This window comes from Salvelinus alpinus, chromosome 6 (genome assembly GCF_045679555.1).
Source record: "Salvelinus alpinus chromosome 6, SLU_Salpinus.1, whole genome shotgun sequence".
In the NCBI taxonomy this organism is placed as follows: Eukaryota; Metazoa; Chordata; class Actinopteri; order Salmoniformes; family Salmonidae; genus Salvelinus; species Salvelinus alpinus.
This window is the reverse complement of record NC_092091.1, coordinates 14,007,404-14,020,045: the sequence shown is the minus strand read 5'-3', so window position 1 is coordinate 14,020,045 and position 12,642 is coordinate 14,007,404. Positions and strand designations below refer to the sequence as shown.

The 12,642-nt window shown below is 41.6% G+C and overlaps 3 protein-coding genes across 4 annotated transcripts in view; 1 reads left to right on the top strand and 2 right to left on the bottom strand.

Moving 5' to 3' along the window:
- Positions 1 to 5,026, top strand: part of LOC139577531 (cadherin EGF LAG seven-pass G-type receptor 1-like) — an 82,833-nt gene extending 77,807 nt beyond the window's left edge. For both annotated transcript variants that reach the window (XM_071404574.1, XM_071404573.1), the window contains exons 31-35: positions 663 to 769; positions 2,106 to 2,249; positions 2,447 to 2,656; positions 3,098 to 3,431; positions 3,545 to 5,026. In XM_071404574.1, the coding sequence (XP_071260675.1) occupies positions 663 to 769; positions 2,106 to 2,249; positions 2,447 to 2,656; positions 3,098 to 3,431; positions 3,545 to 3,569 (820 nt within the window). In that variant the 3' untranslated portion in view covers positions 3,570 to 5,026. The remainder of the gene's footprint in view (positions 1 to 662; positions 770 to 2,105; positions 2,250 to 2,446; positions 2,657 to 3,097; positions 3,432 to 3,544) is intronic.
- A 124-nt stretch (positions 5,027 to 5,150) lies between these two features.
- On the bottom strand, positions 5,151 to 6,224 carry LOC139577540 (gamma-crystallin M2-like). The gene is made up of 3 exons (XM_071404591.1): positions 6,107 to 6,224; positions 5,663 to 5,902; positions 5,151 to 5,494 (listed from the first exon to the last, which is right to left on the bottom strand). The coding sequence occupies exons 1-3, from the start codon at positions 6,137 to 6,139 to the stop codon at positions 5,219 to 5,221; spliced, it is 549 nt and encodes a 182-aa protein (XP_071260692.1). The 5' UTR covers positions 6,140 to 6,224; the 3' UTR covers positions 5,151 to 5,218.
- An 809-nt stretch (positions 6,225 to 7,033) lies between these two features.
- LOC139577977 (receptor-type tyrosine-protein phosphatase eta-like) overlaps positions 7,034 to 12,642 on the bottom strand; it is a 46,032-nt gene continuing 40,423 nt past the window's right edge. The window contains exons 33-36 of the mRNA XM_071405095.1: positions 9,818 to 9,934; positions 9,411 to 9,571; positions 9,183 to 9,318; positions 7,034 to 8,998 (exon numbers count right to left, since the gene is read on the bottom strand). Coding sequence (XP_071261196.1) covers positions 8,840 to 8,998; positions 9,183 to 9,318; positions 9,411 to 9,571; positions 9,818 to 9,934 — 573 coding nt within the window. The 3' untranslated portion in view covers positions 7,034 to 8,839. The remainder of the gene's footprint in view (positions 8,999 to 9,182; positions 9,319 to 9,410; positions 9,572 to 9,817; positions 9,935 to 12,642) is intronic.

Sequence of the window (12,642 nt, the reverse complement as noted above, 5' to 3'; positions counted from 1 at the left end):
CATCCCTCTCTGGCTAACATTAGATGTTTATCGTAGGGAGGGAGAAATAACCTACCTGTTCATGGTTGTCTGATCAATAGGACTGTAAAGTTCCCAAATGTAAGAGGACACCCTTGGTATTTAAATATTTGCAGAAATCCATTCAGGTGTATTTTCTATATTGTAAAATGTAAAACATAAAAAGTGTCATAGTCATGTTGATAAAACCCTGTCAGTTCCACTTTAGTGGAGAAATGTTTTATTTCATTTAATAATGGAACGTTTTCTAAATTCAAACAAACCCCCTGCAACTAGACATGGAGGTTTAGAAGACATTAGATGTCTTCCAAGTCGGGAATTGAGGAAGTATCGACAAGTTAAGGTTTGTTGAAAATTATATTTTCTATGTCAAAGAGTACCTACCTAAAAACACCCATCCATCAGCTGGAACAGAGTGGTGGTCTGACGAGGCAATATAATGGCTAGGTCCTACTTAGGTTTGCAAAACTCCAGTAACCAAAATTCCCAGATTTTTCAAGATTTTCAAGATTCTGGATTTCATGCTTATTCCTTCCTGATTCAGGGAATCTTCCAAGCAGAATTTCTGGAAAACCTGAAAACCTGACCACATTTCACACTCAAGTTATTATTTGTGTACTCATCATGCCTCTTTCTTCCAACAGGAACGACTCAGGGCAGAAGCGCACGACATCCTCCGGCTCAGCCAAAAAGAGTTCCCGTGGGGAGGGAGACTCCTCCATCTTCCTCCGCACGCGCTCCAAGAGAGACGGTACAAGTCCTATAAAGTTACATTGAGTGTCATCAAATGTTATTGGTCACATACATGTGTTTAGCAGATGTTATTGTGGGTGTAGTGAAATGCTTGTGACAGGGAATCTTAATGCATCCGAATGTCTCAATAATTGGCTGCTCAGGCCTATAGAGTGGTGAGAAGAAGCAGTCTACCGTGTCCGGAAGTGAATTCACCATTCATTTTTGGGATTCAGGGTTCACTCAAACACCGTTTTAAGCTTTGTTTTACTATTGACCGTTACAGCTGATTTCGGGATTGTATATTGATTCGATATTAGTAATCTGATGTATTTGTTTCAGTCTCTGAATTGTTCAATAAAACTTTTCGCCACGAGCTCTTGATATCAGGGCATAAAAACTATAATTTGTCTCCTGAATTAGCCTAGCATGCATAGCGTACAGTGCCTTCAGAATGTATTCATACCCCTTGACTTACTCCACATTTTGTTGTGTTACAGCCTGAATTCAAAATGGGTTAAATAAATAAAAAGATCTCACCCATATACTGTGTACACAATACCCCATAAGGAAAGTGAAAACATATTTTTAGATGTATTTATTTTTTAAATTAAAGACATAAATATTCAATTTACATAAATATTCACAACCCTGAGTCAAAATATGTTAAAAAAGTCAAGGGGTGTGAATACTTTCTGAAGGCACTGTATACCTGGTCCCGAGCTCGTTTTCCCTGACTAAACTTGCTGGCTAGTTGAACTATGCTAGTTTTAGTCCTCATTGCTAAACTTCATAAATACTGTACCCTCAACTTCAAAACTAATGTGCTAGCTATACAGTCATGTAACTAAGACATTTGCTGGAAAGAAACTTGAAAATTATTATTTTGTTGAATAGTCATGACTGGTTCGAGTTATCTGTTGTAAGACAACGGTGGTGAATTATATCATTGCTACGCAGATCCAAGTTCAGTTTTGAGATTAACCAACGTCACTAGCGTAGGGTTAGCAGGACGTTTCTGACTGTGACAACGGGCAGCATCTCCCCTCTTGGTTCGATGGGATATGTAGTGATTTTGCCAACACAGCCAGATATACACACAGTCTTGTACCCTTAAACATTTGTAAACTGACTATCATATTGGTTGATTAAATCAGACTTTATTAATATAATAAAGTCCCAAGTTTATTGACACGAGAAAATGCAAAAATAGCAACTAATCAGAGTGCTAATGAATACAATGAATGGCTAAACTATTTCCGACCACTACGGGTCCGCGGAGCACCTCCTCCTCACCACTCTATAGTTCAGAGGTCAGAGAGTAAGTTATAGCTCCTGTGTTTCCATGGTAACAGATTCGGACTCAGACAGTGAGCTCTCGGTGGATGAGCACAGCAGCTCCTATGCCTCGTCCCACTCCTCAGACAGTGATGATCACAGAGGAAGCCGCAAGCATAGGTGGAACAACGAGAGACCGTCCCAGCACAACAGACCCAAAGGTAACGGGACTCATGTTCAAACACACACACACATTTTGCATTTGCACATACACACACGCACGCACACACACACACACATACACACACACACACACACACACACACACACACACACACACACACACACACACACATACACACACACACCCACACACCTCATATATTTAAACGTGTTTATTTTTCTACTGTATCTGAAGTGGATACAGTGGCCAATCACGTGAAGCCCTACTGGCCAGTGGAGCCGCCGACAGCTAGTGAGAGCGAGGAGCCCTGCGGGGTGGAGTTGCTGCGTGTGGAGACCAAGGTCAACGTGGAGCTCCACCAGGACAACAAGGTCAACAGGGAGTCCCAGAATGATAGTGCCCCTCCCAGCTCACCTGACTGCAACCAGACAGAGAAGAGGAGGGGTGAGCGAGCGACAGAGAGAGAACAAGAGAGAGAGTCGTCACTAGCTTCCATAGTCACAAAGTCATAAGCCCTGCCCATTTCTACAAATGTTATTCTTAAATTCTATTTGAGAGCTATCCCAATCTTAACCACACTACTAACCTTAAAATTAATATCAAAAAGCACATTTTTGTAGCAAATGTTTACTTTGGAATCTGACTTTGTGGCTATGGAAGCTAGTGTAAACAGAGAGAGAGAGACAACTCCCATCTGACCATATAGGACCTCTATAGTTCACTACCTCTCTCAGGAATTTCTCAAATGAAATAATCAAAATTCTAATCTAGTACCTAACATGTTATTCCTATCCAAATAAGGTGCATGTGTCTGTTTGTGCGTGTGTGTGTTTTCTTGTATGACTGACTGGGATTTGTGCATTCACCCTCTGCGTTTGCAACCAGGCATTCTGAAAAACAAGATCACCTCCCCTCCTCCCCTGACTGACAAGAACATGAAGAATCGCCTGCGGGAGAAACTGAGTGACTACAACCCCCACAGCATCTCCACCAGGACTACCCCAGTCCCCCCGTCTCCCGTCTCCTCCCATCTACACCCTGTAATCGGAGGCAACGGGGTCCTCATCAAATCCCCGCCTCGCCAGCCTGTGCCTCCGCACCTTCCGTTGTCTCCATGGGACCTGCACAATGGGGTTGTCGTGACAACGACGAGGACGATGATGTCGCCATTAGTCAATGGGGTCAACGGGGTTCAAGACGCCCAAGACTTGGACTCCGAGTGAGTGTTTACGAGATATTGGTGGCCATGTTGCATTTCTAACAGATATGTTGGATAATACGTCTGTCACTTTTGACTTTAGCAACTCTCTCTGTCTCTGCCTCTCTCAACAGCGGTAGCAACGAAACCTCAATCTGACCTGGAGAGAATTCCAGATAGACAACCAGTTCTTAAGGCAAGAGGGGCTAAAGCACCGATACCATGCGTGCGGTTCAAAGGTCACTATGGGACCCCTAAGCTCCTATGGAGACCAGTGTTAGCCCAGACAGCTGCCTGCCTGAGAGAAAAGGGGAAGAAAGGAGAGAGCCTGAGAAATACATCTCCCAGCATGCAGCAGCTAGTTGGAAAAACAAAACAATGCACTTCACGGCACGGCTACCAAGTGGGGCTGTCTGTAGTTGTTCATTGCGGGTGGCAACTGACAGCAGGTTGGGATTGAAGACTTTTCTAGGACCAGATGTGCCATGATGTGATATTGACCTCATGAATCAGTAAGACATTCACCAAGTGCCCAGCTGTTTGCCCACAGAGACAGAAACGTCCAAAAAACAAATCAATGTCTTTGGTCCGTGTAATTACTTTGTAGATATTTAGTATTTTTACTTTTTGGACTTGTTTATAGGAGAGGAATAACTAAGCTGTACATTGTAGCTGTATTGTAATGTCATATTATTGGGAGAGCATGTGTAGATGTGACAGTCAACAAGGTTTTTTACAGATGTTTACGAATTTGGCACATTTTAAGAAAACAAAAATGCTGCCATCCGCAGCATGTAAAGTACTCCCAGTCTGAAAATACTCTACTGATAATATGATTTTGAAGTATTCAAACACTCGCATAGTAAGTCTAGTAAAACAAAAGCCATCTTAAAATAGTAATTCTAACATGTTCATCTCCGTATTACAGTGAAGGTCTTGTCCATTCCAATTGTGTCCTGATGGTTGAATGAGGAAAACGCACTGAAATCTTAATACTTGCATTACAGGTTCCAGTAAATGGCAGAGTAATATTGAAATCAATTGCTACTCTTGAATGGTTAGTAGAAAATGACAGTGACTTGATTGTTACCATGTTGTCTCATTGTAACCCTTTTCACATTGTGCTTCTGAGTTTGTGTAGATCCTTATATTACTTCTACACATCATCTCTGGAGATCCTATCGCCAAGTGTTCAGACACTAACATGTCTGTACTCTGATTTTTAACTCCTTAGAATAATATGTTGCAGTATTATTTCCAAGGAAACCATATTCATTTTAAGTATCAACTGTGTGCCTTTCTCTCTGCCTCCACAGAGCATAGTGTCTAAACCCAAGGTAACCACTATTACTAGTTTTAGTATACCGACCTCCCCTTTCCCATTCCCCTGTTGAGCTGTAAACACCAGTGTACATGATCTAGTTATAATACTGTCATCCCTCAGTCGTCCTTCTGCTATTTCATGTTTATAGATGAGCCATATCTCTTTAAAGCTGGTATTGTGTCAGACAATGGAATCATTATTGTAACATACACATATTTATTTTTTGTGAAAAGACACTGGCAATCAGACTTTAGGAAGACTAAAATAAACCACATTCAGATTTTTTTCCTTACTTTTAGTTTTTTTTATGTGTTTCTTGTGTCATTAAGAATTGATAAGTATATGACATATTTGTATGTTTTCAGGATGGCCTGTCAAGAGGTTTGGATAAAGGGTAAACAAGAAATGTACAAGCATTTAGGCTTTTTTCAAACAGACATTTTATTCAATGGCTACTCTTATTTACATCAGTAAAAAGCAATATCTAGTAACAGGACTCGTTGATACGCCTCATGCTCATGAGCCTACCCATAGAGCCCATCTGACTGAAGTTTCTGTACTCTCCAGGCCTCATGTACATCATCCTGCCTTTGTATTGGGGCTGCTCATACATGAGCCAGTGGCCGTCCATAACGTTGCAGGACATGCAGTTGTTCATGCGGTAACGATCCATGATGCTGTCACAGTCGTCCATCATCTCGTGCATCTGACCTCCAAAGTTCTCCCTCTCGTAGATCCTCATCCTGAAAGATCCTCTGTGCTGTAACATGATGAACAACATGTTTTAGGGAGAAATCGGGAACTGAAATGCTAAATGTATCACGCATGTATAGAAGATTGTAGTCATACTGACTAATAGGTGTATGTTGTACAACAACAAATAAGACTATGCGGTAACTAACAAATCTGTGTGTGTTAGTAGGCTTACCATGGGGATCATGTGGCAGGACCTGATATCGGTCATTCCCATCATGTGCTGATAGTCAGAATACTCTCCCCTCTTCATGAACCACTGGTTACCCATGTAGTTGGGGCGGTCGTACACCATGAAGCAGCCGCTCTCAACCCTGCAGGACTGGCAGCGGCTCAGGTAGGAGGACATGTCAGGGCAGTCGCTGCTGCACTCATAGGAACGACCCTGGAAGTTCCTGTCCTCGTAGAAGGTGATCTGAAAATAAGCAAGAATCATTTCTGTTCACCATTCAAACAGACAAAAACACAATGCTACATGTTGGGCCTTGCCCAATCCCACTGACAATCAGCTTTCTGGGATTAAGGTTGCCTTGTGCTCTGACACTAGAGTACTAAAGTGCACTCAGTCTAACAAGCTAGGAACATTTATATTAATAAATACACTAAATATAATACTTACTCTGCCGTTCATGTTCATGCCGGTAGAGGTCATTTTGTCTCTCTGTGCTGCTGCTGCTCTTGCTGGGGAACTGTTATCCTACTGGTTTAAAACCTTTCTTTTTATACCTGTGAACCCCATTGTACTAACCCCTGACTCAGCAACATGGAATAGAGGGCCATAGAGCACTGAGATCTGTCCACATGTCCAGGGACACGCGTCTCTCAAAATACTCAAAAAATGCTGTTTCTCTCAGAACAAAGTAACAATGAGCCTTTGTGACAGGGTTAACAACAGTGATGTAGTGCAGGTTAAACACCGTTAACGCACTTTTTTTAAATTTTGCACGAGCGTTTACCCAAATTTAGCAGAAAAATGCATTGAAAGCATAGGGACTGTTACTTCTCTAATCCTGAACAGCGATCAGCGTTCTGCCACCAATTTTTTCCCCACTACATCACTGGTTAAAGGGATAGTTCAGTCAAATAAAAAAATACGCATTGGTTTGCTTAACCTGTAAGCAGTATATAGACAAGGTACGACAGGAATCCATGCTTCGGTTTAGTTTCCTTGGTACAAATCCCATTCAATTAATGGGACCGATATTAGAATTTTTCACACATCATGTCCAAAGCATCCGAAAGTGTCTAAACTTGTGAAGCTCAACAAAGTCACTAATGCTTTGAACATGGGTGAAAAATTCTAGTATCGGTCCCATGTCTTGAATGGGATTTGTGATTTTGTGCCACAAATGCAATTCAGCACAATTGGTAACTAACTATCTGGTTACCAGTGGTACAAATTGGTGCTTGTTTCAATGGATCTAAAATGAAGTATTTTATGTAAATTAGTGTAGCCTAATTGAACAAAGTCTTGGGCCATTGTCTCAATCAACACTATGGACATGGTGGCCAAATAGTAGAACAGAGAAGCTCACATTAGACACTGTAGAGAGAAAAGTGTAACATTTTTAATCACAGTATTGACCGATGGAAGGATACAAAAATCTTCACCTTTTCCTCATTTGCACTGTACCAGCAAGCATCACATAGTATCTCACACAGCATCGTAAAAAAAATCCTAAAACTCTTGAGGAAGACTATTGGCGGAGTCTGCTTTGCTTATGAGCTCCACTGAGTTATATTATCAATAGAAAGAAGTGCTTTGAAGAACTTAAGCAATGTGCATTGTGATACAAAGACAGTAAAACAATATCAGCATAGTGGCTTTACATTTAATCAATCACAGCTGCTTTGTAAATCTATGACCTATGTCCAGAAACACCCCTTATATCCATAGTCCTTAGGCCTTTATGGTCACCTGTGTAGTTAGCTAGGCAGAACCAATACCGTCATTGATTTACCAATCCTGTTCTTTAGGGAGTAGAGGTTTGTTTTGGACTGGGCCCATGCATACAGTATATATAACCACATAGTTAGAAAAAGGGGAAATCGCCTCATGGGAAAAACGTTTTCCTGCTCCTATGATAGAAGCATCACAGATAGACAGTATGCACAGCATTACGTGAACCACTTTCTATAGAACATACATTAGGGAAACAACAAACAGTAGGGAGACATTTCATAATGTGTAACCTCCGAGTTACTGAGAGAGGAGCTGAGTTTACAGACTGACGTGTGAATGGGAATTTGCTATTGCACAAAGTGGGTTTTAACAGCGGAGGAGGACCACAGGCTCTCACAGCAGTTTCGCAATCATTTCTCATGATCATAAGAATATTTACACCAACCATAATAAAACATCAATAGGAGAATATAAAAAGCTACAGTGTAAAAACCTAAATGCATCCGGTGCATTATGCAGAACAAGGCATAGGAAGCACAAAAGTTCTCACGAAAATCCTCATTTTAAACTTGTTTAGATATCAAAATTATCTGGAGTGAAAGGTTAACATTTAACTTTGAACATCTAATATTAAATAATATATTCATAGGCCTATTGTCAGGAGTAGTTCTCGTTTCCTCTAAAACAGTGCATTGTGCTTATCCTGTCACATAAAAAGGAATGTTTTGTAATGTTTAAAAAATTGTATAACTGCCTTAATTTTGCCGGGCCCCAGAAAGAGTAGTTTCTGCCTTGGCAGCAGCTATTGAGGATCCATAAAAATACAAATACAAATGTATTACACCACTTATTGGAGACTTGAGAGGGCACAGAAGAGAGGGGAGGTTGTTTCGTATGACATTTTTTAGGACAGTTATGTTGGGTGCTGATCCTATACCTAAAGCTGGAGATACATTTCAACATAACATTGGTCTCATTTAACAATAATCTACATCTGCATTACATTATTATATTAATATATAAACCTTTGATTTCAATTACAAAGGTATGGCACATTCAGTTTAACCACACATAATTTCTTAAAACATTGGCATTACAATCATAAAAAAAGAGTAAGCAGATATTCTGAAGTAGCAGCAATATACAAATATGGAAATATAAGAATTACATCTCTAAAATATAATTTGATGTACATTCCATTATTGGTCTTCGGATGGAATTTGTGCATCCGTTCCTCTCAACAAACCGTTATCTTCCATGTTATTTTTCCAACTATCATAAAACGTGACCAAATAAATACTAGAAAACCAGTTTGATTTAAAAAAAAAAGACTACAGTGTAAGGCAACATGATCAGTGAGAGTAAACAATCCCTTTTCTAAACCCTTCTCTAACAGGCCTGTCTGACTGAGACGGGAGGATGGGAGAGACGGAGCAGTGGACGTGAGGCCTATGTGTTATGGTAGCCATTCTTATCTGTATCTTTCCTGGGTTCTACGTTCTCGTAGATGGAGAGTGCAGCCGTGTTCTGGTAGATTAAGTCCACGTTGGTTCCAGTTCTGGATCGGATTATGTCTATGGCACACTGGTTTAGGAACAAATACTGGTCCTGTAAGACAGTAATACAATATAGTTCAATATGATGAAGCAAACTGACTATTCAGATGTCAAAACATTTCACCTAGAGACCACATAAGCACCCATTAGCATAACTTCCACTTTTAACCACAGGGATGGATTGTACAGTAAGCCTGTAATAAACCCCAAAACATGCTGAAAAGTAGAACAATGACCTCGGTCTGAACCATGAGGGGCCGGTGCATGCGCAGGTCGTGGATGGTGCCGTACACGTCCACCATACTGTCCCTCTCTATCTGGAAGAGCAGCCGGTCGATGGCTATGAAGGTACCGGTACGACCCACACCCGCACTGAGGGGAGAGAGACAGAAAGAAGTATTGTTAATTTACTGTCCAAGCCAATAACACTTGTTGAAGTGAACTGTGAGAAACGTTGTGTTTACCTGCAGTGGACTACGGTGGGGGAGTGGCGTGAGTACTGGTCCATGTGTTCTCGGACCAGGTGTCTGAAGTTGATGAGCAGCTCCGTGGTCTCGGGGACGCCATGGTCCGGCCAGGCTGTGAAGTGGAAGTGACGCACCGAGCGTGTCTCTGCTGTCCTCACCTGTCAGCCAATCATAAACACAGAGACCGTCCCTGATTACCACTAATATATGTGTAACATGTAACGCCCCCTTCCAGGATCCGATTCACAGAGTCGCAGTCGGATCCCAAAAAAGATCTACATATTTTTTATGTCTTTTGTTTATAGGGAAGGGATCGTTATTCCCAGAGCCATGTTTTACCCACTAAGTAGCTGAAGAGGAATACATCAGTAATATTTGTTTCACTCATTAACACAGGAACTTACATTTTTTACGTCAAAATCCCTGATGGTCCAGTCTTCTAGGGCGATTTCAGAGGTTGTTGTCACGGTGATATTCTGAAAGTGATTGGTCTCAGATGGCCAGTATTTCTCACATTTCACCTGAGAGGAGAGAGGTGTGTGTTATGAATTGGGTAGCTTAGTGCAGTCCTTCTCAAACCTCTCCTCTGGGAACTCCAGACAATTCACAATACTACACCTGATTCAAGGGCTCGTGCATAAGTCGATAAGTGGAATCAGGTGAACTAGAGTAGTTCAAATACATGGAATGTACACAAACTACAGTCCCAGTGGAGAGGTTTGAGAAAGGCTGGTTTAGTGTGAGAACATTGTGTGGGTTTGGCGAGGGAGACAGGTTAGCGCCTCATCCTGGGGGCATGTCAGTGTTTTTTTATTTAACTAGGCAAGTCAGTTAAAAACACATTCTTATTTACAATGACAGCCTAGAAACAGTGGGTTTAACTGCCTTGTTCAGGGGAAGAACAACAGATGTTTACCTTGTCAGCTCGGAGATTCAATCCAGCAACCTTTCGGTTACTGTCCCAACGCTCCAACCACTAGACTACCTGCAACCCCTACACTCTAACCACTAGACTACCTGCAACCCCTACACTCTAACCACTAGACTACCTTTCGGTTACTGTCCCAACGCTCCAACCACTAGACTACCTGCAACCCCTACACTCTAACCACTAGACTACCTGCAACCCCTACACTCTAACCACTAGACTACCTTTCGGTTACTGTCCCAACGCTCTAACCACTAGACTACCTGCAACCCCTACACTCTAACCACTAGACTACCTGCAACCCCTACACTCTAACCACTAGACTACCTTTCGGTTACTGTCCCAACGCTCTAACCACTAGACTACCTACAACCCCTACACTCTAACCACTAGGCTACCTTTCGGTTACTGTCCCAACGCTCTAACCACTAGACTACCTGCAACCCCTACACTCTAACCACTAGGCTACCTTTCGGTTACTGTCCCAACGCTCTAACCACTAGGCTACCTGCTGGTATGCCTTTTGGGTTTTCTATTTCTGTAAATATGATCATTTTGATTTTCTATTTCTGTAAATATCATTTTGGTTTGCTGTTTCTGTATTTACAGTTGAAGTCGGAAGTTTACATACACCTTAGCCAAATACATTAAACTCAGTTTTTCACAGTTCCTGACATTTAATCCTAGTAAAAATTCCCTGCCTTAGGTCAGTTAGGATCACCACTGAAATGTCAGAATAATAGAAGAGAGAATGATTTATTTCAGCTTTTATTTCTTTCATCACATTCCCAGTGGGTCAGAAGTTTACATACACTCGATTAGTATTTGGTAGCATTGCCTTTAAATTGTTTAACTTGGGTCAAACGTTTCGGGCAGTCTTCCACAAGCTTCCCACAATAAGTTGGATGAATTTTGGCCCATTCCTCCTGACAGAGCTGGTGTAACTTACTCAGGTTTGTAGGCCTCCTTGCTCACACACGCTTTTTCAGTTCTGCCCACAAATGTTCTATAGGATTGAGGTCAGGGCTTTGTGATGGCCACTCCAATACCTTGACTTTGTTGTCCTTAAGCCATTTTGCCACAACTTTGGAAGTATGCTTGGGGTCATTGTCCATTTGGAAGACCCATTTGCAACCAAGCTTTAACTTCATGACTGATGTCTTGAGATGTTGCTTCAATATAGCCACATAATTGTCTTTCCTCATGATGCCATCTATTTTGAAGTGCACCAGTCCCTCCTGCAGCAAAGCACCCCCACAACATGATGCTGCCACCCCCATGATTCACGGTTGGGATGGTGTTCTTCGGCTTGCAAGCCTCCCCATTTTCCACCAAACATAACGATGGTCATTTATGGCCAAACAATTATATTTTTGTTTCATCAGACCAGAGGATATTTCTCCAAAAAGTACAATCTTTGTCCCCATGTGCAGTTGCAAACCGTAGTCTGGCTTTTTTATGGCGGTTTTGGAGCAGTGGCTTCTTCCTTGCTGAGCGGCCTTTCAGGTTATGTCGATATAGGACTCATTTTACTGTGGATAGAGATACTTTGTACCCGTTTCCTCTAGCATCTTCACAAGGTTTTTTGCTGTTGTTCTGGGATTGATTTCCACTTTTTGCACCAAAGTACTGTAACATTCGTCTGAAGAAGTGGACCAAGGCGCAGCGTAATTTGTGGTCATCATATTTATTTCAATGAGAACCAGCAACAAATTAACATAGTGAAACCAAAATGAACGTACCGTTCCGTAGGCTACAAGAGCTGTACAAAAACAAGATCCCACAACATAGGTGGGAAAAAGGGCTACCTAAGTATGCTCCCCAATCAAAGACAACGATAGACAGCTGCCTCTGATTGAGAACCATACCAGGCCAAACAAAGAAAATGAAAACATAGAAATACAGAACATAGAATACCCACCCTACTCACACCCTGGCCTAACCAAAATAGAGAATAAAAACCTCTCTATGGCCAGGGCGTGAAAAGTACGTTCATCTCTAGGAAACAGAATGCGTCTCCTTCCTGAGCGGTATGACTGCTGCGTGGTCCCATGGTGTTTATACTTGCATACTATTGTTTGTACAGAATAATGTGGTACGTTCAGGCATTTAGAAATTGCCCCCAAGGATGAACCAGACTTGTGGAGGTCTACACATTTTTTTTGAGGTCTTGGCTGATTTCTTTTGATTTTCCGATGATGTCAAGCAAAGAGCCACTGAGTTTGAAGGTAGGCCTTGAAATACATCCACAGGTACACCTCCAATTGACTCAAATGATGTCAATTAGACTATCAGAAGCTT